Here is a 25,744-nt window from a genome sequence, read left to right as displayed (position 1 = left end):
GACTACGTGGATCTAGACTTTCTGTTCTCCTTCCCTCGCTGAACTAAACCTCGACTGGACAGAGACGTTGCAGCATTGGTAACGATCCTTCACTGACTGACCACAAACACCCACATTGATTCCATTTTATTCAAGGACAGTGGGTTACGCAGCTAGGCTTTTTCTTTTCTCCTTCCCTTTTCTCCTTCCCTCGCTGGACTAAACCTCGACTTGATATTCCAGCATCTTAATCAGCGATCCTTAGACCACAAGAAGACCCAGATTGATTGATTATGTGTCATTCCTTAGAAGTATTAAGCATGGGAGAGGATAATATTGATCTCGCTGAACTAAACCTCGACTTGATATTCCGGCATCTTGAATAGCGATACTTGGACCACAAGGAGACCCAGATTGATTGATTATGTGGCATTTCTTAGAAGTATTAACCAAGGGCGATGAGTACATTGATCTAGATTTTCTTTTCTTTCTTCCTTTGCTAAACTTAACCTCGACTTAACATTCCAGCATCTTAAATAGCGATCCTTAGACCACAAATAGACCGCACTGATTGATTATGTGGCATTCCTTAGCAGTATTAACCATGGGCGAAGAGTACATAGATTTTCTTTTCTTCCTTCCTTCGCTGAATTAAACAAACCTCTTGACATTCTACCGATTCGTACTGACCCAAGACAGACCTATCATTGATTCGCTCGCATTCCTTAGAGGTATTATCCAAGGGCGGTGAGTCCATTGATGTAGACTTTCCTTTTCTCCCTCCCGACTTGACAGACACCAGCATCTTAAACAGCGATCCTTAGACCACAAACAGACCCACACTGATTCTATTGCATTCCTTATGAGTCTTTTTCCAAGGGCGATGAGTACGGAGATCTCAACTTTCCTTTCTTCGTTCCCTTGCTAATACAAACCTCAACAAAGTAGCCTTTTATTGTCGATCCTTACTGACCACAATCACACCCAGAACTGATATCCTTGCATTCCTTGAAAGTCTTTTCCAAGGGCGGTGAGTACGTAGATCTTAACTTTCCTTTCTTCGTTCCCTTGCTAATCGAAACCTCAACGGTGCACCCTCTCACCGATCCTTACTGACCACAAACACCAAGAAACAGAAGACATCCTTGCATTCCTTATTAGTACGTTCCAGCACTTTCAAGGGTGATGGGAACGTGGATCTATAAGCTGACCTTTTCTCCCTTGCTAACCCAAACCTCAACAGTGCAGTCTTATATTATACCGATCCTTACTGACCACAAACACCCCGAAACAGAAGACATCCTTGCATTTCTTATTAGTACGTTCCAGCACTTCCAAGGGTGATGAGAACGTGAATCTATAAGCTGACCTTCTTTTCTCCCTTGCTAACCCAAACCTCAACAGTGCAGCGTTATATTATACCGATCCTTACTGACCACAAGCACACCCAAATCCGATCACCTTAGCATCATCAAACACTTCCAAGGGCGATGAGTAAGTACGTGGATCTAATAAACGTTCTTCTCTCCCTCGCTAACCCCAAAACAGGATCTCCACAACTCCTCAGTGACCACAAACACGACGAGCACACTGACTAATGATATCCCTCTCGCCCACGTCGGCGCATCCACACAGCTGCCGGTCTGCCTGCCTGGATCTCGGTCAGTGGCGGATGGTAATCGAGTACACGGAGACTTTCCACTGTCCATCGTCCAGCTCGCGGCCCCTTTCTCCTGTCTTGGTGGTGGTGGTAGTGGTGGCTGGGGGAATGGCTGGCTTGGCGTGCCTGACTGGTTCGATTTTGAGGGTACCAGTTCGATACCGTCATATGGCTCGGACTAGTCAGGTGCTATTGCCTTTTTTCTGCTTCTTCTTTTTCTTTTTCCTGTTCTCCTACACGACATGGCTTGACCTGGTTTGGCTGGCTGACTGGATGACTGGTTCGATTTTGAGGGTATCAGTTCGATACCGTCTTATGGGTCGGAGTAGTCAGGTGCTATTGTTTTTTTCTGCTTCTTCTTTTTCTTCTTCCTGTTTTCCTACACGACATGGCTTGACTTGGTTTGGCTGGCTGACTGGTTGACTGGTTCGATATAGAGTATACCAGTTCGATACCGTCTTGTGGCTCGGACCAGTCAGGTGTGTGGTGGGTTGCTGTTGGTTCTTCTTCTTCTTCTTCCTGGTCTCCTCCTCGCGCGGTTCTATACCTTATTGTCGAAGGAGTACTGTTTCCGGCGCCAGAACCCGCGGAAGATGTTGAACCGGAATTTGGAACCCTCGCTGCCGTCTGCAAAGAGAGAAAGAAAACGTGAAATAATGATGAGAGAAAACGGGGAATAAATGTTCAAGAATTATTGGCAAGATTTATCCCGCGCGCTTAACTTATACAAATCTATGTCTAAAGGGGTCTTCTTGTGATGTATTGTTGCTGTGTTGTGGTGGTGGTGGTGGTGGTGGTGGTGGTGGTGGTGGTGGTGGGGAGGAGGCTTGTGATGGAGTGTTGGGATATTAAATGTGTATTGTGTTGTGACATATATTCTCTCTCTCTCTCTCTCTCTCTCTCTCTCTCTCTCTCTCTCTCTCTCTCTATAAATATAGTGTATGAGAGAGAGAGAGAGAGAGAGAGAGAGAGAGAGAGAGAGAGAGAGAGAGAGAGAGAGAGAGAGAGAGAATTGAAGAGGAGAGGAGAGGAGAGGAATAGAGATGGGTGGAAAACTGTAGATGAAAAAGAAGAAAAACAAGAAGAAGAAGGAGAGAGAGAGAGAGAGAGAGAGAGAGAGAGAGAGAGAGAGAGAGAGAGAGTGTAGAGTGAACTTATTAGGCTTGAGATGAAGTTTTAGTCAAGGAGGTTATGTGGAACAGCTGCCAGGGTGAAATATGCCTCTCTCTCTCTCTCTCTCTCTCTCTCTCTCTCTCTCTCTTTCGACGCTCTAAATTTACCTCACCACATTGCAACTTTCCTTCTCCACTCTTTCTTCCCCTCTCCTCTTTACTTTCCCTTCCTCTCCCCTCCCATCCCCTCCCTTCCTCTTACTTTCCCTTCTTCTCCCTTCCCACCGGTTTCCTTCTCGTTTCCCTTCACCTACTTTCCCTTCTTCCTTTTCTCCCATCGGTTTTGTTCTCTTTTCCCTTCTTTCTCCTTCCCATCAGCTTCATTTTCCCTCTCTTTCCTTCCCTTCTTTACTCTTTCCATCCTATCTCCTCTCTTACCTACCCTACCTTTTCCTTCCCATTCATTTCTCTTCCCTTCCCCTTCCCATCCCTTCTCATTCCCTCTTTCCTCTTCCCATCTTCCTTTTTCCATCTTCCCTTCCATTTCTCCTTCCCTTTCATGTTCTTCCTTTCATTCCCTCCAAGTCTCCTCTTTCTTTCCTTCCCATTCTCCTTCCTTTCCCTTCATACCCCATCCCTCTCTTTCCTCTCCTTTTCTCCCTTCCATTTCTCCTTCTCTTTCATGTCCTTTCTTTCGTTCCCTCCAAGTCTCCTCTTTCTTTCCTTCCCATTCTCCTTCCTTTCCCTTCATACTCCATCCCTCTCTTTCCTCTCCTCTTCTCCCTTCCTCCCTCTTCCCCTCCCTTCCCCCCTCTTTCACTGACCCCAAACTGACACCCACGCATGATAGAGAGCAGGTGGCGGTATGCTGACAGACAGGAAGGGGAGGCCGAGGGCGTCAGTAAGTCAGAAAGTCAATCAGTCAGGGTATGAAAGTCAGTCAGAAGTCGGTCAGTCAGTCAGATTTTGGTAAGTTCGTATACTCAGTCAGTTAGTGTGAGTCAGTGGATCAGTTAGTATGTCATTCTGCCAGTCTGTAATTCAGTAGGAAAGTCAGCAATTCAGTCAGTCAGTCAGCCAGTCATTAATTCAGTAAGTCAGTAGGAAATTCAGTCAGTCAGTTAGCCAGTTAATCATCCAGTCAGTCATTCAGTTAATCAGTCAGCCAGTCAGTCAATTAGTAAGTCAGTCAGCCATTCATTCAGTTAGATAGTAAGTCAGTCAGTCATTCAGTCAATCAGCCAGTCAGTCCAGTCAGCTAAACTGCGTTCTCCATAAAAAAAAATTAGTCAGTCAATGGTGAGTGAATAAGTTCAAGAAGGAAAGAAAAGACTGGTTAGAGAGATGTAGGGCGGCCTCTCTCTCTCTCTCTCTCTCTCTCTCTCTCTCTCTCTCTCTCTCTCTCTCTCTCTCTCTCAGGGACAACAACAGCAGCCGCCTCTCACACTAAGATATCCAAGAAGCCTTACAAACAAGTCTCTTTCTCTCTCTCTCTACTTCCTCCTCCTCCTTCGTCCTTACTTCACGGGGACAGAGAGGAAAGGAGAGTCACCAGCAGGAAGAGGAAGAGGAAGAGGAGGAGGAGGAAGAAGAATAGGAGGAGGAGGAAGAAGAATAGGAGGAGGAAGTATGGATGTAGGGAAAGTTAGGGAAGGTTAAGACGGTGAGGAAAGTGTTTGGAGGTAAGAGAGAGAGAGAGAGAGAGAGAGAGAGAGAGAGAGAGAGAGAGAGAGGTGATAACTGTAGTATTGGAAAGAAAAAAGAGGAGGAAGTGGAGGAGGGAGTGTAAGGAGAGGTAAAAAGAGAGGAGGAGGAGGAGGAGGTAGAGGAAAGACACACATGGCGCCGCTCTTCCTCCTCCTCCTCCTCCTCCTCCCCCTCTTCCTCCTCCTGTAAGCAGTTTCTTCCCCTTCCTCGCCACCTGACACAGATTTTTCTTCCCCTCCCCTCCCTTCCCCTTTCCCTCCCTTCCTCCCTTCTCTCTCCCTTCCTCCGTTTACCCTCCACTCTTTCTTTTTCGTCCTTTTTTCTCCCTTCTGTCACCACCCCCACAAGAGAGAGAGAGAGAGAGAGAGAGAGAGAGAGAGAGAGAGAGAGAGAGAGAGAGAGTAAATTTGACTCCTAAACCTCCTGCTACTCCTTCGCTTCCTCCTCCTCCTCCTCCTCATCTTCCTCCTCCCTTCTCAGACCGGCGGAGTAAGATTGGAAACAAGTCTGTGGAGAGAGAGAGAGAGAGAGAGAGAGAGAGAGAGAGAGAGAGTGGCACTGCAGTATAAACGCGACCAGGATTTAACTCTCTCTCTCTCTCTCTCGGTTCAATAGCCAAACCTCTTCCTACCTCCATCATCATCATCATCACCTTCTCTCTCTCTCTCTCTCTCTCTCTCTCTCTCTCTCTTCCCTTCCTTCATACCCCTTTCCCTGTCATCCCTTTCCTTAACTTACCTTTACAGTATTTCTATTTTTCCTGGTCCTCTTTTTTCCTTCCTTTTCACTCATGTCCTTTTTACTTTCCCTCTTTTCACCTTCCCAATCTTTCCATTTTCCTTATTCCTTCTTTCCTTCCCCTTCCACTTCTCTACTTCTTTTTTTTTCATCCCCTTTCTCCATTCAATTTCCCAATGTTTTTTAATTTCCTTTCCTTGCTTTTCATTTACTCCTTTTAATCTCTTTCCTTCATTCACCTTCCCAACCATTCTATTTTCCCTGTTCTTCCTTTTCCTTCCCTTCCTCTAATTTTCATCTCTCTTCTTTTCCCTCCCTTCCCTTCCTTTACAAATGGGAGAGAGAGAAAGGAAGGGGAAGGAGGAAGGGAAGGGGGAGGAAGGAAGGATGGGGAAAAGGCTTAACTATAGTATGGGAGGGAGGAAGGAAGAGGGGATGGTTTAACTATAGTATGGGAGGGAGGAAGGGAAAGGGGAGGAAGGAAGGGGGAAAGGCTTAACTGTATCTTATTTAGAGCGTTCATGGGTGACTTATTTCGCACGTCTCCTCTATGATAATATTCTCCTGACCTGGCATAATTATTCTCAAAGGGGGTTGCGGGTTGGTCACACTCGCCTAGTTGGTTTTCACACGGATGGCGTCAGGAGTGTCTTGGCAGTATGCTCTCTCTCTCTCTCTCTCTCTCTCTCTCTCTCTCTCTCTCTTGATTTCCCCTGCTTCCACTTTCTCTCCTTCCTTTCTCATTCTCTCCCGTTTCTTCCTCTCCTTTCCAGTCCTTTTCTTCTTTATTTTCTTCTCTCCTCTCCTTCTCTCTTGTCATTCCCCATTTCCTTCCTTTCTTTCAATTTCCTTTCCTTTCCTCCTTCTGTAGTGTTTTGGCAGGTCTCTCTCTCTCTCTCTCTCTCTCTCGGCACTAAATCCTGACATACCGCATCGGGAGGAGGCGAAGAGAAGGGAAGCTGATGATGGGATGCGAAGGGAAGGGAAGAAAGGAAGATAAGGGATGGGAAGGGAAGGAAGGAAGGGACGGGAAGGGAAGGGAAGGGAGGAAGATAAAGCATGGGAAGGGAAGGAGGGAAGGGACGGGAAGAGAAGGAAAGGGAAGCGAGGGAAAACGAAGAAAGGAAGATAAAGGATGGGAAGGGAAGGAAATGGAGGACATGAAGAAAAGATGATTAGAATGAAAAGGGAAAGAAGGGAAAGGAAGATGGATGAAGGAGAAGGAAGGACATGAAGAAAGGAAGATAAAGAAGAGGAAGGGAGGGAAGGAAAGGCATGAAGGAAAGATGTTAAAAGGATGGGAAGGGAAAGGAGGGAAGGGAAAGAAGGGGATGAAGAAAAGATAAAAGAATGGAAAGGGAAAGAAGGGAAAGGAAGGGCATGAAGAAAGGACGATAAAGGAGGGGGTGGGAAGGGAAGGAGGGAAGGGAAGGAGAGGTAAGGAAGGGAAGATGTTGAAGACGGAAGATAAGATAGGAAGACCAGGCATGAAAGAAGGAAGGGATGAAAGGGGAAAGAGAAGAGAAAAAATGGAGGGAAATTAGAGATGTAAAAAAAAAAAGGATGAACAGCAATGAATGTAAAGAAGACTGAAGAGGAAGGGGAGGAAGGAAACAAAGGGGGAAAGATAAGGTGAAGAGAAGAGAATAAAGGAACAGAAGTGAAGGAAAGGAAGGAAGGAAAAGGGGAAAAAAATGATTCAGGTAAGATTGTAAGATAAGAACCGAAGAGGAAAGAAAGGAAGAAAGAGAAAGAAGGGAGAAAGAGGTAAAGATAAGAAAGAAATAATCGAAAAAAATGTGAAGGAACAGACGGAAGGGAAAGGAATGAAGAGGAAGAAGGGACGGAAAAAAGTGGAAAGGAAAGGAAAGCGAAGGGTGGAAGGGAGAGAGGAAAAATGAAGATAATAAAGAAAGATCAGGGAAGAGAAATGAGGAGAGAAACAACAAGGAAACGAGAGGATGGGAAAGGGTGGAAGAGAAGGGAGGAGGAAAGAGGAGGAGGAGGAGGAGGAGGAAAGAGGAGGAGGAGGAGGAGGAACATTTTCTCTCCCTCGTGTGCTATCATTCTCGTTGCAGCATTGGAGAGAGAGAGAGAGAGAGAGAGAGAGAGAGAGAGAGAGAGAGAGAGAGAGAGAGAGAGAGAGAGAGATGGTTGGATAAGATGGGAGGGAGGAAAGGAAGAGTGAGTGAGTAGGAGGAGAAAGGTTTAAGAGAGGAGGAGGAGGAGGAGGAGGAAAAAGAGGCAAGAGGGAGAGACTTGGAGAAGACGGTTTTGAGAGAGAGAGAGAGAGAGAGAGAGAGAGAGAGAGAGAGAGAGAGAAATCACGGTGGTGGTGGTGGGACTGGCAACACCATTTTCACCACCACCATCACCACCATCATCACCACCACCACCATCATCACAACCACCACCACCATCATCACCACCACCACCAAGGCTAATATCGCTACCTACACCACAACATCCATCATCATCACTACCACCATCACCATTACCACTACCACCATCACCACCACCCATGTCTATCCTCAACACCTCAACTTCACCAATACAACACCAACAGAAGAAGAAGAAGAAGAAGAAGAAGAAGAAGAAGGAAGATCACAACAAGAATTCAAATATAAAGTTTTAGGAGTATATATATTTTCAAGCCACACGAGAACACGCGATAAAAGAGGAAGGAGAAGAAGAAGAAGAAGAAGAAGAAGAAGAAGACAGGACTCAATTAAATGAAGAAAAAAATAATGGAAGGACTTAATATACAACATGAGAAAGAGAATTATGGATAAGTTCTCTTCTTGACCTTTCTCCTCCTCTCCTTCTCCATCTTCTCATTCTCTCTTAGTCCTCCTTCTCTCCCGCCCACTCCTCCACACGTTTAGCTTTCTCCTCCTTTCTCCTAAATCCTCCTCCTCCTCCACCTCCGCACTCCTTCTCTATCTCCTTTTTCGTCTTCTCTTCATTCTTCTTCTTCTTCTTCTTCTTCTCTTTCCTCTCCATTCCTCTTGGTTAGTGAAATGGCGGTTTTACATCCACCTCTCTCTCTCTCTCTCTCTCTCTCTCTCTCTCTCTCTCTCTCTCTTACAGGTCCACAGGTGCTCTTTACACCTGCACACACACACACACACACACACACACACACACACACACACTCTCCTCACTCACTTCAAACTTTTTTTTTCCTTTTTTAATCAAATGCAAAACAAACAAAGAAACAAACAAACACATAAACAAGATGACGCTTAAAATCTATAAATGTGGGATGGATGTGAAAGGAGGTTGACTCTCTCTCTCTCTCTCTCTCTCTCTCTCTCTCTCTCTCACAGCTTCAGGGCGCCCAAGTGTAAACAGGCTGTGTATTGTTGTTTGCCGAGAGAGAGAGAGAGAGAGAGAGAGAGAGAGAGAGAGAGAGAGAGAGAGAGAGAGAGAGAGAGAGAAAGGGGGAAGGGGTTGTTCTCATGGAGGTAACAGTGATTAATATGCAAGATACACAACAGAGAGAGAGAGAGAGAGAGAGAGAGAGAGAGAGAGAGAGAGAGAGAGAGAGAGAGAGAGAGAGAAAGGGTGGCGCCAGAGCACACAACCCACAAGCTATTTTCAACGGGAAAGTATAAGTTTTTGCACGGCTTTCCCTCTCTTCCCCTCCATCCCCCCCTCTCCCTCTCTTGCCCTCCATCCTCCCCTCTCCCGCTACCCTCTTCTCTCCTATTCCACTTCCTCCCTCCCTTCTCTCAATCCCTTCCAATCTCCCAGTCCCCTCTCCCCCCTCTTTCACTCCCCTCTCTCCCTCTCATGCTAGTGGTGGGTGGTGGTGACGGTGGTGGCGGCGGCGTCTGGCGGTGGGCGGGAGTCAAAGGGCGTGACTCACTGGCAGTAGGAGGGAACTGACTAAAAGGCCAAGAATCGGGAACTCCAGAGATAGACAGACAGACTCAGACACATATATACACAGTTAGAAAGATAGACACTAGACACACAAAAAAAATCATACATGGAAATAAGCGATAGATAGACACAATTTAAATTTCATACACAGATACTTAGAGATAAATAATGACTGAAAGATTGCTATAGAGAGGTAGGTAGCAGATTAACATACATAAAAAGATATGTGTAGAAAGCAGTAAAGAAATGAACTACGTGACATACTGACAGACAGGTAAGTAGACAGGTAAACAGACAGACAAGCAGACATCATTCTAGTAGAGCAAAGTGAGAATGGAAAGCGTGAGGAAGACAAGACGAAAGAATGGAAGAAAATATCACAGAAGAGGAGATAAAATGACGCAAAGACAAGTTAATGGATAGACAAACAGACAGGCAGACATGATTTTAGAAACACAGAGAATGGAAAGCGTAAGAGACACAGATGCAAAGAGTGGAAGAAAATATATTACAGAAGAGGAGATAAAATGACGCAAAGACAAGTAAATGGACAGACAGACAGACAGACAGACATGATTTTAGAAACACAGAGAATGGAAAGCGTGAGAGAGACACAGAACTAAGGAGTGGAAGAAAATATATCACAGAAAAGTAGACAAAATGACGCAGATACAAATAGACAGACAGACAGACATGATTTTAGTAGCAGAGTGAAAGCGGAAAGCGTAGAAAAGATAAAAGAGAAGAAAACATCACAGAAAAGTAGACAGAATAACGCAGAGATGGATAGATAGACACAGACAGACAATCAGACATATAGTAGAAAAGCGAGAGTAGAAACCGTGGGAATGAGAAGTATAAAGAAGAAAAGAGTAGAAGAAAGTATCACAAAAGAGGAAATAGAAGAAAATGATAGCAAAAAATGACGTCCCAGAAAGAGAAGAAGACAAGAGGAGTTCAAGAGGACATAAGAAGAAGATCAAAGAGTACATAGGAACGTGTTAGTCAGTCTTGTTTATCAGTATTTATAAGCCTCCGTCAGGTAAGTTAATGTAAGATAAGTATGAAGGTAAATATTCAATGGGGAGTCTCAGGCAAGCAGGTAAGGGAAGGTATATATGCGTACAGGTAACTGGGGATCTCTGTCTGTGTTATCTCATCATCATCATCATCATCATTATCAGCATTAACATCATTTAGTATTAGGCCAGTGCAGGATAAAGGCCTTTCCCAACGTTCTACTTCTCTCTTTCTCTCTTTGTCTGATGTTAGTGTTCTCCATCCTACTCCAGTAAAGGTTCTAATCTCACCTCTCCCCCTGGTTCTACGTTCCACATCTCGCAATCTCTGTCTGATGTTAGTGTTCTCCATCCTGCTCCGGTAAAGGTTCTAATCTCATCTCTCCCCCTGGTTCTACGTTCCACATCTCGCAATCTCTGTCAGATGTTTGTGTACTCCATCCTACTCCAGTAAAGGTTCTAATCTCATCTCTCCTCCTGGTTCTACGTTCCACATCTCGCAATCTCTGTCTGATGTTAGTGTACTCCATTCTACTCTGGTAAAGGTTCTAATCTCATCTCTCCTCCTGGTTCTACGTTCCACATCTCGCAATCTCTGTCTGATGTTTGTGTACTCCATCCTACTCCAGTAAAGGTTCTAATTTCATCTCTCTACCTGGTTCTCTGTCTTTCCTAACTCTCCTTGACTTTCTCTTTCCTAACTTTCCTTTTCCTACAATTCCTAATTTACCACTCTTTTTCCATGTCTGTCTATCTGTTTTCATATCTGTGCATGCTAAGACCTATCCAAGTTCGTTTCTGACTCATAATCCTTACAATATCTTCAAACATTTTCTCCCTAATTCGTGATGCTCGCTTCCTATCTCTTCTATATTATCTAGGGTGTGTTTACGTTAGGTTGGCGGACAAACCCAACCTTTCCACCCAGCAACCACCCGCTACGGACATGCTCCTCTCGCCACCATCAATGATAGGACACGGAAGAAAGGGGTGTGGCTATCCTTAAATCAACCAATGGCAAGCTTTTATAGGAGGAAGGGGCGGAGCTTACCCTGCAAATTAACCAATGAGGAACTTGTATAGGATGACAGGGCGGGGCTTACCAAACAAATTAACTAATGAGAAGCTTGCATAGGAGAATGGGGCGTGGCTATTTCATTATGTTAACCGATCAGAAACTTTTATAGGTTGAGTGGAAGGAGTTAATCCACCGAGCCAGCCGATAACAAGCGTCCTAGGGGAGAGGGGGCGTGGCCTATCCGTCAAGTTAATCTGAACAAAGCCTTCCGTGCGTCGCCGGGCGTGTGGCGGATAACTGTGAATGTCGACACAACACAAAGGAGGAATTTTAAGAGTGCGGGGCGATAACAGCATCACGAGCCTTGTTTTGTCTCCCGTCACGGACCAACCGATGCACAAACAGGTGGGGGAAGCTGAGTCAGGAACACCGGCTGCTTCCTCTGTGGTTCCTCTTATGAATAATGCCCATGTTAACAAGCACTCCCTTCCTTGGCTCTTCCTTTCACATCAGTTCCAGCAATATTAGTCAGCTAGATCAAATTCCTTAAAGGCTTTCTACAAAGGGAGGGTAAATAAAACGAGCTGCTTCCTCTGTGATCTGGGATACTGATATTGTTGGAACTGATGGGAAGGGAATGGCCAAGGAAGGGAATGCTTGTTAACATGACTGATGCCCATGTTAACAAGCACTCCCTTCCTTGGCCATTCCCTTCCCATCAGTTCCAACAATATCAGTAACCCAGATCACGTTCCCTATTGGCTTCGTTCACTGGTAGGGTAAATAACACGAACTGTTTCCTCTGTGTTTGCTCTCCTATGACTAACGCCCATAATACAAGCACATCCTTCCTTGACCATTCCCTTCACACTAGTTCCGGCAATATTAGTCAGCTAGATCACGCTCCCTAAAGGCTTTCTTTGTACCAATGAGTGTTCTTTTCCTGTTGTGCTACGTGTTAAAATCTCTGCTTGCTTGTTTGAAGGATCGTCATGCCTCTGAACCTAGATTATCATAGTCGAATAGATGAGTGTTGTGAGAATGATATCAGGGGTGAGGCTCTTCCTGTTGAGTTGCTTCTTATAATCTCTACTTGATGTTTGTGGGATCGTCATGCGTCTGAACTTAGATTGTCATAGTTGGATAGAAGAGTAATGTGATAATGATATGAAGGGCGTGTTTTACTTGTTATAGTGTTTGCTTGTGTCTTGTCTATAGGATGGCAGTGTTTGAAGTTAGATTACTGTCATTGTTGGATAGAGGAGTAGTGTGATGATGACACGAAAGGTCCTATATGACTTGACACAGAAGGTTGGGAATACGTGGAAAGAACTTAAATGTTAGAAAGGCAAAGAGGTAGGAGAGAGAACGCTATTAAGGAAACAGAATGATGGAGCACGAAAGGCTATAGTCAGAACTTTCAAGAAAAAATAATTATATAACCGTGGGAATAATTCACCTGTTAGAGGCAAACAGGTATGAGGGAAAAAGCTGTAAAAGGAAAGAATCATGGAATACGAGTGACCCTTTTTGAATATTAGGGACAAAATAATGATATGGACGTGGGAAGAATTTACCTGTAAGTGAGGCAAACAGGTACGAGGGAAAAAGCTGTAAAAGGAAAGAATCATGGAATACGAGTGACCCTTTTTGAATATCAGGGACAAAATAATGATATGGACGTGGGAAAAATTTACCTGTAAGTGAGGCAAACAGGTATGATGGAAAAAGCTGTAAAGGAAAGAATGATGGAATACAAGTTGCCCCTCACAAGTTTAGGGACAAAATATATAACCATGGGAATAATTTAGCTGTTAGAAGGGAAAACGCAATAAAGGAAACAGAATGACGGACCACGAGTAGCAATCAAGAAAATTTGTGGCGAAATAGATATACGCAAGGAGATAATTTGTTAAGAAGAAAAACTTACACGAACGAAAGCGCTATAGAAGAAAACCGAATGAAAGAAAGACAAATGACCCCTCAGATAATTAGATATACACATAGGAATAATTTAACCCTTCGAAAGGAAAACAGGTATGCAAGAAAGCGCTATTAAATGAAACGAATGGAAAATGATTGGCCCTTAAGAAGATTAGGGTCAAAATAATGATATAAACATGAACGGCTCTCTGATGCAACAAAAATATGGAGTGACAGGGAAAAAATGGCTCGTAAACCGGTATCGTAAACGCCCACGCCATATAGTTTACCTGATTCATGAGTTCTGGTGGCCAAAGATAGAAGGGAGGGAGGAGAAGATGAAGAGGAAGAGAAGATGAGGAGGAGGAGGAAGAGAAGATGATGAAGAGGAAGAGAAGATAAGGAGGAGGAGGAAGAGAAGATGATGAGGAGGAGGAAGAGAAGATGAGGAGGAAGAGAAGAAGATGAGGAAGAAGAGATAGAGAAGAGAAAGATTGGAAGGAGACGAAAATGAAGGAAAACGAAGGGAAGGTTAGGATGCTTGGCTTAGAAGAACTTTATGGGCGAGAAGAAAACTAAATAGAGGTAAAGCTGAAGACATACGGTAAAGCTGCGCGTGGCCTCTATGCTCATTTCCGACACATTGCCTCTTGAGGTAAACGAAGGCTTAAGCAAACAGGAAATTGAGGCTTTACAGAGGACATGAACATTATTTGATCTGTTAACTTTTCTATCACCAAGAATTTATGTGTGTGTTAGTAGGTTTTGGACACACACACACACACACACACACACACACACACACACATTTCTAGAACTCTTCATATGCGTCGTAAAAAAACTTCTGCTCACAAAAGAAAATATTAATAAAAAAGAAGTTTGTAGGCTTAAAGGGACACACACACACACACACACACACACACACACACACACACACACACACACACACACACACACAGGCTTAAACTGTTCCCTCGGAGACGCACAAAAAAACAGACCAATAAATTCTACGAGAAATTTTGTATAAAGAAAAAAAAGTGCTAAGCCTAACGTGTGTGTGTGTGTTTGAGAGAGAGAGAGAGAGAGAGAGAGAGAGAGAGAGAGAGAGAGAGAGAGAGAGAGAGAGAGAGAGGGCAAGTGTGGGAGGGAAAAAATTATGACAATAGACCGTATCACTACTTTCCCTTGAGAAGAGGAGGAGGAGAAGGTGGAGGAGAAGATGAGGAGGAAGAAGAGAAAAAGATGACAAGGAATATTTGAAGATGAAAAGGAAGAGTTTATGAGATGAGGATGAGAAGATGAGGAGGAGGAAGAGAAAAAGATGACAAGGAAGATACGAAAATAAGGAGGACGAGTTTATGAGGAGGAAGAGTTTATGAGGAGGAAGAGAAGACGAAGAAGAAAGGGAACGAAAAAGAAGGGAAACGAATGAGAAAAAGACAAATATGTAACAAAAAAGTAAAGAAGAAGAAGAAGAAGAGGAGGAGGAAGGAACAAACAGGGAAAGAACACTAAGGAAGAAGCGAACTTCATCCATATAAGGAAAATCAGGTGTGTGTGTGTGTGTGTGTGTGTGTGTGTGTGTGTGTGTGTGTGTGTGTGTGTGTGTGTAGGAGGTGAGATCATGTACACACACACACACACACACACACACACACGACACCCAGCATGAGGTTACTGACACACACACACACACACACACACACACGCACGTAGCCATGTAACCAACCACAGACGAGAGAGTCTTTGCAGCATTTTAACTGGCTGGATCACGGAACATCTCTTCTCTCTCTCTCTCTGCAGATGAGTGAAAGCAGTTTTACCTAGAGAGAGAGAGAGAGAGAGAGAGAGAGAGAGAGAGAGAGAGAGAGAGAGAGAGAGAGAGAGAGAGAGAGAGAGAGAGAGAGAGAGAGAGAAAATAAATAACGAAACGAAATACAAAATAAAGATAGCAATAGATAACTGACGAAAGAGATAACAAAAAATAAATATCAATAAAGTGTATAAAGAAAGAGAAGAAAAAAAAAAGAGAAGACCAAATATAATAAAAATAATATCAATGTTAAGAAAAAAAAAAGTATAAAGAAAAGAGAAAAGGAAGGAAAAGATAAAAAGAAAAAGAGAAAAGGAGGGAAAAGAGAAAACAAAGGAAAAGAAAAAAGAGGAAGAGAAAAAAGGAAAAGAGAAAAGGAAGAAAAAGAGAAAACAAGATAATTTGGAGACTTAACGAGCGTGATTCACCTGCTAATTGAAGGTAAATGTGTGTGTGTGTGTGTGTGTGTGTGTGTGTGTGTGTGTGTGTGTGACGGGTGGCTGGGTAAGGAGGTCACTGTGATAGGTAAGATGAGTACTATAATCCTCCTCCTCCTCCTCCTCCTCCTCCTCCTCTTCTTCTTCTTCTTCCTACTTTTTTATTATTATTTTATTTATTGTTATTTTTTCGTATTTTTTCCTTCTCTTATCCTTGCTCTGTTAATTCTGCTCATTATTATTTTTTCTTCATATTTTACTTAATTTTCTTCTTCCCTTTCATTTTTTTTTCTTCCTCCTCTTTTTCTCCTCCTCCTCTCTTCTTTTTCTATTCCTTATTTTCTTACTTTGTTAATTTCGCTTATTATTTATTTTTTATTTTTCCTCTTTTCTTCGTTTTCTCCTTCTCTTCCCTTTCATTTATTTCTCTTTCTCTTCCTTCTTCTTCTATTCTTCTTCCTCTTCTTCTTTCTCTTTATCGCTCTTATTTTGTTATTTTTTTTCATATTTCTTTCTCTTCCTCCTCCTTCTTTCTCTTTATCGCTCTTATTTTGTTATTTTTCTTATCATAGTTATCCTTCAATTTTTATTTTCCTCCTCCTTCTCTTCTTATCACAATTCTTCTTCTTCTTCTTGCTTCTCCTGTTCATGTTCTGCCTATCCAGGTTATTACTTTCCTTCTTCCTCTTCTTATTTCTTTTACTTTTTTCCCCTCCACTTTCTCCTCTTCTTTATCATCATCTTTTCTACTTCCTACTGTTTTTTTCTTCTTCTTGTTCTTCTGGTTTTCGTCCAAGTTGTTCTTCTTGTTTTTGTTTTTCCTCTTCCTCTTCTTCTTCTTCCTCCTCCTCCTCTTCCTGCTTACCTAACACACTGGCCCACATTAGCTTCCTCTTATTTTTATCACGCACCAAAATCAACGCGCACACACACACACACACACACACACACACACACACACACACACACACACACACTCTTTTCTTTTTTTCCCTGCTCCACATTAATTATCTATACTCTCTCTCTCTCTCTCTCTCTCTCTCTCTCTCTCCTGCCACGTGTATTGCTCCAGGTGATGTAGGTGGAGGTAAGCATGGTTAAGAGGAGGAAACATGGAAACATGGACTAGCAGGCAGCAGAAAGCCTGTTGGCTCATTACTAGGCTGCCTGCGTTCAGTGATTTAATCAATCCGTTTGCCACAGAAGTGGCTTGCAGGGAAGGATTAAAGCACTTGTGTACCTACTCTTGGGAACGTTCAGTTCACTCCTGTTGCAGCAAAGTGGCGATCAATGCGTTTCTTGAAGGAGTTGATGGTCTCTGCGCTAACCACTTCTGCAGGAAGGCTGTTCCAGTGGCGAACAACTCTATTCGAGAAATAACTCCTGCCGATGTCGGTATTGCATCGCTTTGCTTGAATTGTTTTTCCGTTGTTTCTTGTTCTCAGGTTAGTTTGTAGCGTGAAGAGTTTGGAGTGATCAACGTTGCTGAGCTTGTTCAGGTACTTAAAGACTTGTATCATGTCTCCCCGCAGTCGTCTCTTTTCCAACGTGAAGAGGTTGAGTCGCTCGAGTCGTTCTTCATAGGGTTTCGTCCTCAGTGATGGTATCATCTTCGTGGCGCGGCGCTGTACTCTCTCAAGTAATTCAATGTCTTTCCTGTAATTAGAGACCAGAATTGCACGGCGTATTCCAGGTGGGGCCTTACCAGCGAATTATACAAGGATAACATAACTCCCGGCGTCTTGTATTCGAAGTTCCTCGATATGAACCCAAGCATTGTATTGGCTTTCTTACAGGCGGACTTGCAGTGTTTTGTTTGTTTCAAGTCACTGCTGATGGTGACCCCGAGGTCTCTTTCCTCTTGCACAACATGTAGTGGTTCGCCACCCATGTGGTATATGTGGTTGCTGTTTCTGGATCCGATATGCATTACTTTACATTTGGTAGTGTTGAAGGACATCTGCCATTTTTCTGACCACCGAGTGATCTGGTCCAGGTCTCTCTGGATAATTTCGCAGTCTTCTGTCGTGAGGGCCTTCCCACCCACCTTTGTGTCGTCGGCAAATTTTGAAAGATTGGATTTTAATCCTAGTTCTAGGTCGTTAATATATATGATGAAAAGTATGGGTCCCAGCACTGACCCCTGTGGCACTCCACTTGTGACCGGGAGCCACTCGGAGGCCTGTCCGTTGAGTACAACTCGTTGTTTTCTTTCAGTGAGCCAGTCTTTGATCCACGCTGTCAGATCGTCGCCTAATCCCGCCGACTTCAGTTTCTTGAGGAGTCTTTCATGTGGCACTTTGTCAAAGGCTTTCTGAAAGTCTAGATATATAACATCACTGGGGATATGATTATCCCAGTTTTCATAGATACCTTGGAAGAAGTCCAATAAATTGGTTAAGCAGGAGCGTTTGTTCCTGAAACCGTGCTGAGCATCGGAAATGATGTTGTTGTCTTCAAGGAACCTAACGAGTTTGTCTCTGATGATCTTCTCGAGGAGGAGGAGGAGGAGGAGGAAGGCTAGGAAGTTGATGGAGGAGGTGGTGCATGATGATGATGATGATTATGATAAGGAAGAGGATCAGGAGGAGGAGGAGGAGGAGGCGGAGGAGGAGGAGGAAAGGGGGAAGGGGACTGAGAGGAAGTTGATGGAGGTGAGTTTAGGTGTTTGATGAAAATGATAATGATGATGATGAGGAAGAAGAGGAAGAAGAAGAAAAAGAAGAAGAAGAAGAAGAAGAAGAAGAATGAAAAGAGGAGGAGGAGGAGGAGGAAGAGGTGGTGGATGATGATGAAGGTGATGGTGAGGAAGAGGAGGAGGAGGAGGAGGAGGAGGAGGAGGTGTGGGGCTGAGAATCACAGGTGTGCGTGTGTTTACGACCACAAGTGTTACCAGGAAACATGGAAACACGGTAGGAAAACATGTAAGAGCAGGCAACATAAATCCTCTTGGTAGGTAAATCAGTTAATCGTTCTCGCACTAACTAACCACCACTGCAGGACACTTGTTGCAATGACGGATGACTTCGAGGAAAAGAAAATCACGCCTCGCCTGAATTAATAGACCAACGATTATAGTTCATGGGTTAGTTTAGATATCAGAAAAAGATTGGAGCGATCGACGTTATTGAATTAAGTTAAGTATATGTATTTGAAGACTTGTATAGACAGTTCGTGTTTTTGTGGCTTATCGAACTTGTGTGAATTCTTGAAGGCCGATATCGAATGTTCCCGAAGTTGACTCATTTTATTTCATTCATCTTCTTTTTGTATTGCTTTTTCTCCTCTTTGTTCTCATTCTTGCTTTTCATCAATATTTTTCTCCATTTCCTTTTCCTCCTTTTTTCTTTCCTATTTTTCTTTTTCTTGCTCCTCTTACTGTACTTTTTTCTCATTATTGTTTCTTCTGATCATTGTTTTATTTTTATTTTTCGTATATTTTTCTACTCTATCATCTTTTTTCTTTCTTTTTTCACAATTCTTTCCTCTCCTTCCTCTGTTCCCGTCTTAGTTCTTGTTGTTGTTGTTCTTCTTTTTGCTGATGGTATTATTATTATTTTGGTGCATCGCTTTATAGTCTGGAGAAGTAAAAGAAGAGTGGGAAGCTGTGAAGTAAATTTCCCTGAGTCGATGTTGTTATCTCCAACTCTCTCTACTCCGCCTAAACCTTCCTTCCTAAACCTTCTTCATGCTGTAGTGTGTGTGTGTGTGTGTGTGTGTGTGTGTGTGTGTGTGTGTGTGTTTCTCTCTCTCGCTTCGTATTTCAATTGTCATTTTCTCTTCCTTCTCTTCCTTTTACCTCCTGCTGCAGACGCCGTGGAGTGGAGGAAAGGAGGGAGGGAGGGAGATTGGAGGAAAGGTAGGAGGGAGGAAGAGAGGAAAAGAGAGAGGGAGAGAGAGAGGCAGCTGCGGGCTACAATCGATAGTGGTAGCTGAGAGAGAGAGAGAGAGAGAGAGAGAGAGAGAGAGAGAGAGAGAGAGAGAGAGAGAGAGAGAGAGAGAGAGAGAGAGAGAGAGAGAGAGAGAGAGAGAGAGAGAGAGAGAGAGAGAGAGAGAGAGAGAGAGAGAGAGAGAATGACTCGGAAGGAAGGAAATCAAGTGTAAAGGGAACAAAAGTGAGAGAGAGAGAGAGAGAGAGAGAGAGAGAGAGAGAGAGAGAGAGAGAGAGAGAGAGAGAGAGAGAGAGAGAGAGAGAGAGAGAGAGAGAGAGAGAGAGACTGGAAAGACAGAACAGTGAGTGAGAGTGAGTGACAGAGAAATGAGAGAGAGAGAGAGAGAGAGAGAGAGAGAGAGAGAGAGAGAGAGAGAGAGAGAGAGAGAGAGAGAGAGAGAGAGAGAGAGAGAGAGAGAGAGAGAGAGAGAGAGAGAGAGAGAGGGGGAGAAGGGGTCAGGGTGAAGAGAAGTAGGCCAGGGGTGAAGGGGGGGAGGGGGAGAAAGGCCAAGCATGAGGAAAAGAGGAGGAGGAGGAGGAAGAGGAGGAGAAGGAAGAGGAGGAGGAGGAGAAAGGGGGAGGCTAGGTCAAGTTTAGGAGAGAGAGAGAGAGAGAGAGAGAGAGAGAGAGAGAGAGAGAGAGAGAGAGAGAGAGAAAAGGTTAGGATGAATGAGTCAGCACGAGAGAGAGAGAGAGAGAGAGAGAGAGAGAGAGAGAGAGAGAGAGAGAGAGAGAGAGAGAGAGAGAGAGAGAGAGAGAGAGAGAGAGAGAGAGAGAGAGAGAGAGAGAGAGAATTCCGCCTGTCACTCAAGGATATGTAAAAGAAAATGGCAACAACAACAACATCTATACAAATCCACCCCACCCCTTTATCACCCTTAAAAATACCCCTTAATAAACACCCTTAAATTCCCCCTCTTAAGTAACACCCCTTAATTTCCGCTCCCTTTAAATTCCCCTTAAATTCTCCCTTAATACAAACACTGAATTCCTCCCTTTAATAAACACCCCTTAAATTTCGCCCCTTTAACCTCCCTCTATCTACTTGCTCCGACCCGTTACCATTACTACCATTCTCTCTCTCTCTCTCTCTCTCTCTCTCTCTCTCTCTCTCTCTCTCTCTCTCTCTCTCTCTCTCTCTCTCTCTCTCACCTTAAGTCACTGGAAGCACCCATTAGGTCTCTCTATGGCGCCCTTAACCTATTCTGGAGGAGGAAGCAGAGGAGGAGGAGGAGGAGGAGGAGGAGGAGGAGGAGGAAGAAATGAGTGTAGGAAAGGATATCATGGGAAGAGGTAGAGAAAGGAATAAGGTCTCTCTCTCTCTCTCTCTCTCTCTCTCTCTCTCTCTCTCTCTCTCTCTCTCTCTCTCTCTCTCTCTCTCTCTTCCATTCAGTAAGCTCCCTCAGCCCTCTCTCTCTCCCAGCACTGCAGTGAATTAACGAAGTGACGTACACACACACACACACACACACACACACACACACACACACACACGCACACAAACCACATAGACGCCTTCAGGCACATACAACTACGTGTGTGTGTGTGTGTGTGTGTGTGTGTGTGTGTGTGTGTAGACTTTCCCCTCAAGCAGGTATTGTCATGGGAGGGAGAGATGGAGGGAGGAGAGGGGGGGAGGAGTAGGAGGAGGAGGAGGAAAGGGAGAGAAGGAGGGAGGGGAAGCGGAGGAGTGGAGGAAAGATGTAGAAAAAATGAGAAAAAAAGATTTGCGGGTTAATATGACTGCAGTGATTTCGGTGATGGAGGAAGAGGAGGAGGAAGAGGAGGAGGAGGAGGAGGAGGAGGAGGAAGATGACGTAACCTATGACGTCATCGGTTCCTCATGACTCAAAGGTGACATCAATACAAGAATGATTTTTTAAAGGAATGACGTAATGCAACACACGGATTTCTCTCTCTCTCTCTCTCTCTCTCTCTCTCTCTCTCTCTCTCTCTCTCTCTCTCTCTTTCCTTTTTTCTTCCTCCTTTTTTTATACTTTTTTTTCTTATCTTTTTTCTTCTTTTCTTTTCTTTTATTCTTTTCTCTTTATACTTTCTCTCTCTCTCTCTCTCTCTCTCTCTCTCTCTCTCTCTCTCTCTCTCTCTCTCTCTCTCGACCACGCCCTCCTTCTTTCTTCTTCATTCTCTCCACGGCTTATAACTCTCTCCTTCCCTGACTTCTCAAGGGAAGGAGAGATAGGAGGGAGGGAGGGAGGGAGAGAAGGAGGGTGGGAGAGAGGATGGTAGGAGGGAAAAAAGGGGGGAGAGGGGGGGAGGGGGTCATGATAGCAGCAGGTCACGGTCATGCATTTGAAAAGGAGGAGGAGGAGGAGGAGGAGGAATGGAGAGGAGGGAAGAATGAAGAGAAAGAAAGAGATAGGGAGAGACAGACAAAGGGAGAGAAAGGAAAGAAAGGAGAGAGAAAACCCTGATAATAAAGGGAGATGGATGAGGGTAAGGGAGGAAAATAATGGAGGAAAATGCGGAGGAGCAGGAGAAAGAAAGGAAGTGGAGGAAGTGGAGAAGAGGGAGGTAGTTTAGAAGAGGAAGAGGAAGAGGAAAGAGGAAAAGGTGGTGAGACAAGGAGGAAGGAATGAAAAGTACAGTATAATGAGGAAGGGGAAAGATAGGAAGTGGAGGAAGTGGATTAGGAGAGGGAGGTAGAGAGAAAAGAGGAAGAGGAAAGAGGAAAGAGGGAGGTTGTGAGACAAGGGGGAAGGAATTAAAGGTACAATGTAAAGAGGAAGGGGAAAGATAGGAAGTGGAGGAAGTGGATTAGGAGAGAGGTAGAGAGAAAAGAGGAAGAGGAAAGAGGAAGAGAAGGGGGTGGTGAGACAGTGTAATGAAGGAGGGGAAAAACAAAAAAGAAATGGAGGTGAAGAGAAGCGAATTTGCACTCTATTCACGTTAAGCTGGCGGACAGACCACGCCCCTTTTACCCCACCAAGAACCAATCAGGAGAAAGGAAGGAAGGGGAGACTGGGTATGACGTAAGAATGACAGATACCTTAGATTTATACTTCACTGACTTATTCCATTTGTGAGAGCACCGTTTAAAAGAAAATATTAAAATTCTACGCAAAATTCTACCAAGAACCAATCAGGAGGAAGGAAGGAAGGGGAGACTGGGTATGACTTAAAAATGAGATACCTTACATTTATACCTCACTAACTTACTCCATTTGTAAGGGCGCCGTTCAAAAAGAAAATATTAAAATTCTACGCATTTCTCTTGCACTATAACCTAACCTAACCTAACCTAACCTAACCTAACCAAACCTAACCTTCCCTAACCTAACCATCACCAACTCGAGAAAGAAATGTCTCACTTGTTTTACTTTAAGTTCTTATGGGGAAAGTGATGTTTAAATGACGCAAAATTCCTCACTTCAGTCTTCAGAAAGGTAAAATTCTCTACCTGTTACCTGTACCAAGTCAGTTAAGGGAAGGTGCAAGGTGAAGTAAGGTAAGGTAAGGTAAGGTAATGTTAGGTAAGATTAGGGAAAGAGAAAGAGAAAGTAAGGAAAGATTTGGGAAGGAGCAAGGTTACGTAAGGTAGGGGAAGGAGGAAGGTAAGGTAAGGTAAGGTAAGTAAGGTAAGATTAGGGTCATTAAAGTGAGGGAAAGGTATCCATGTCAACGTAAATAAGTTTTTTTTTTTTTTTTTTTTTTTTACAGCAAAGGAGACAGCTCAAGGGCACAAAAAAGTAAACATTAGTAAAAAAAAAAAAGCCCGCTACTCGCTGCTCCTAAAAAGAATCCAAAGAGGTGGCCGAAAGATATGTCAGTTTCGGGAGGAGAGGTGTCCTGATACCCTCCTCTTGAAAGAGTTCAAGTCGTAGGCAGGAGGAAATACAGATGAAGGAAGATTGTTCCAGAGTTTACCAGCGTGAGGGATGAAAGAGTGAAGATGCTGGTTAACTCTTGCATAAGGGGTTTGGACAGTATAGGGATGAGCATGAGTAGAAAGTCGAGTGCAGCGGGGCCGCGGGAGGGGGGGAGGCATGCAGTTAGCAAGTTCAGAAGAGCGTGAAAATATCGATAGAAGATAGAACGAGAGCCAACCTTGCGGCGGAATTTCAGAGGCCGCAGACTATCAGTATGAGGAGGAGATCTGATGAGACGAAGAGCCTTTGCCTCCACTCTGTCCAGAAGAGCTGTGTGAGGGAGCCCCACCACATGAGATGCATACTCCATACGAGGGCGGACAAGGCCCCTGTATATGGACAGCAACTGTGCAGGGGAGAAGAACTGGCGGAGACGGTACAGAACGCCCAGCCTCGAGGAAGCTGAAGTTTCCAGTTGAGATTTTGAGTTAAGGATAGACCGAGGATGTTTAGTGTTGAGGAAGGTGATAGCTGGGTGTTGTCAAAGAATAGGGGATAGTTGTTTGGAAGATTGTGTCGAGTGGATAGGTGGAGAAACTGTGTTTTGAGGCGTTGAAGGACACCAGGTTCTTCTTGCCCCAATCGGAAATAATAGTAAGGTCTGAGGCTAAGCGTTCTGCAGCCTCCAGCCTTGAGTCGGTACGTTCCTGAAGGTGGGTTCTATTAAAAGAAGTTGAATAATGCAGAGTGGAATCATCGGCGTAGGAATGGATAGGACAGTTCGTTTTGGAAAGAAGATCATCAATGAACAACAGAAAAGAGGGAGATAGGACATAACCCTGTGGGACACCACTGTTAATAGATTTAGGGGAAGAACAGTGACCGTCTACCACGGCAGAAATAGAACGGTCAGAAAGGAAACTGGAGATAAAGGTACAGAGAGAAGGATAGAAACCGTAGGAGGGTAGTTTAGAAAGCAAAGATTTGTGCCAGACCCTATCAAAAGCTTTTGATATGTCCAGCGCAATAGCAAAAGTTTCACCGAAACGGCTAAGAGAGGATGACCAAGAGTCAGTTAAGAAGGTTAGGAGATCACCAGTAGAACGCCCTTGCGGAACCCATACTGGCGATCAGATAGGTCAGAAGTGGAAAGGTGCTTTGAATCTTACGGTTAAGGATTGATTCAAAAGCTTTAGATAGACAAGAAAGTAAAGCAATAGGACGGTAGTTTGAGAGATTGGAGCGGTCACCCTTCTTAGGTACAGGCTGTGTGAAGGCATACTTCCAGCAAGAAGGAAAGGTAGATGTTGACAGGCAGAGGCGAAAGAGTTTGACCAGGCAGGGTGACAGCACGGAGGCACAGTGTTTAAGGACAATAGGAGGCACTCCATCAGGTCCATAAGCCTTCTGAGGATTGAGGCCAGAGAGGGCATAGAAAACATCATTTTGAAGAATCTTTATAACAGGCATAAAAATGTCAGAGGGGCGATGAGTAGAAGGAATATGCCCAGAATCGTCCAGAGTGTTTTTTAGAAAAAATTTGAGAGAAGAGTTCAGCCTTAGAGACAGATGAGACGGCAGTCAGTGTTGCCGTCAGGACTGAGGAGTGGAGGGAAAGATGAAGAAGTGAAGTTGGAGGAGATGTTTTTGGCTAGATGCCAGAAGTCACGGGAAGAGTTAGAGAAAGCAAGGTTTTGACATTTTCTATTAATGAAAGAATTTTTGGTTAGTCGGAGAATAGATTTGGCACGATTTCGGGCAGAAATGTAAAGTTCATAATTAGCATTAGTTTGAATGCTCTGGTATCTTTTGTGAGCTACCTATCTATCATTGACAGCACGAGAACAAGCGTGATTAAACCAAGGCTTTTAGCGTGAGGAGTAGAGAAAGAACGAGGAATGTATGCCCCATTCCAGAGACAATCACCTCTGTGATGCGCTGAGCACACACAGAGGGTCTCTATCCTGGAAGCAATAATCATTCCACGGGAATGGAAAAGTACATCTCAGGTCGTCCCACCGAGCTGAAGCAAAATGCCAGAAGCATCGCCTTCGGTGGGTCCAGAGGATGTACAGGAGCGATAGGACAGGATGCAGAAATAAGATTGTGATCGGAGGAGCCCAACGGAGAGAACAGTTTGACAGAATAAGCAGAAGGGTTTGAGGTAAGGAAGAGGTCTAGAATGTTGGGCCGATCTCCAAGACGGTCAGGAATACGTGTAGGGTGCTGGACCAACTGCTCTAGGTCGTTGAGGATAGCAAAGTTGTAGGCTTGTTCACCAGGATGGTCAGTGAAAGAGGATGAAAGCCAAAGCTAGGAACATTGAAATCTCCTAGATGGAGATTTCAGCGAAGGAGAGTGGGTCAAGATGTGCTCCACTTTAGAATTCAAATAGTCAAAGAATTTTACATAGTTGGTAGAGTTAGGTGAGAGATAAACAGCACAGATGTATTTAGTAATAGAATGACAGTGAAGTCTTAACCAGATGGTGGAAAATTCAGAAGAGTCAAGGTCGTGGGCACGAGAGCAGTGATGTCGTTGCGCACGTAGGCGCAACATCCAGCTTTGGATTGAAATTTAGGATAGAGATAGTAGGAGGGAACAGAGTAGAGATTGCTGTCAGTAGCCTCAGAAACCTGTGTTTCGGTAAGGAAGAGAAGGTGAGGTTTAGAGGAGGAGAGATGATGTTCCA

General features: G+C 44.1%; 1 protein-coding gene across 3 annotated transcripts in view; it reads right to left on the bottom strand.

The window, feature by feature from the left end:
- Nucleotides 1–176: 176 nt before the first annotated feature.
- Nucleotides 177–25,744, bottom strand: part of LOC127010301 (serine/arginine repetitive matrix protein 2-like) — a 160,259-nt gene continuing 134,691 nt past the window's right edge. The window contains exons 6-7 of one of the 3 annotated variants that reach the window (XR_007763040.1): nucleotides 599–2,266; nucleotides 177–451 (exon numbers count right to left, since the gene is read on the bottom strand). Coding sequence is in view for 1 of the 3 variants with exons in the window: in XM_050884162.1 (XP_050740119.1) it covers nucleotides 2,181–2,266 (86 nt within the window). In the remaining 2 variants the exon portion in view is untranslated. Of the gene's footprint in view, nucleotides 2,267–25,744 lie in introns of all 3 variants that reach the window. The other 2 variants (XR_007763039.1, XM_050884162.1) reach the window with 2 other exon arrangements.

Source organism: Eriocheir sinensis, chromosome 43, assembly GCF_024679095.1.
Source record: "Eriocheir sinensis breed Jianghai 21 chromosome 43, ASM2467909v1, whole genome shotgun sequence".
Taxonomy (NCBI): Eukaryota; Metazoa; Arthropoda; class Malacostraca; order Decapoda; family Varunidae; genus Eriocheir; species Eriocheir sinensis.
The sequence above is the reverse complement of the archived record's forward strand: the minus strand, read 5'-3'. Positions and strand labels throughout refer to the sequence as shown.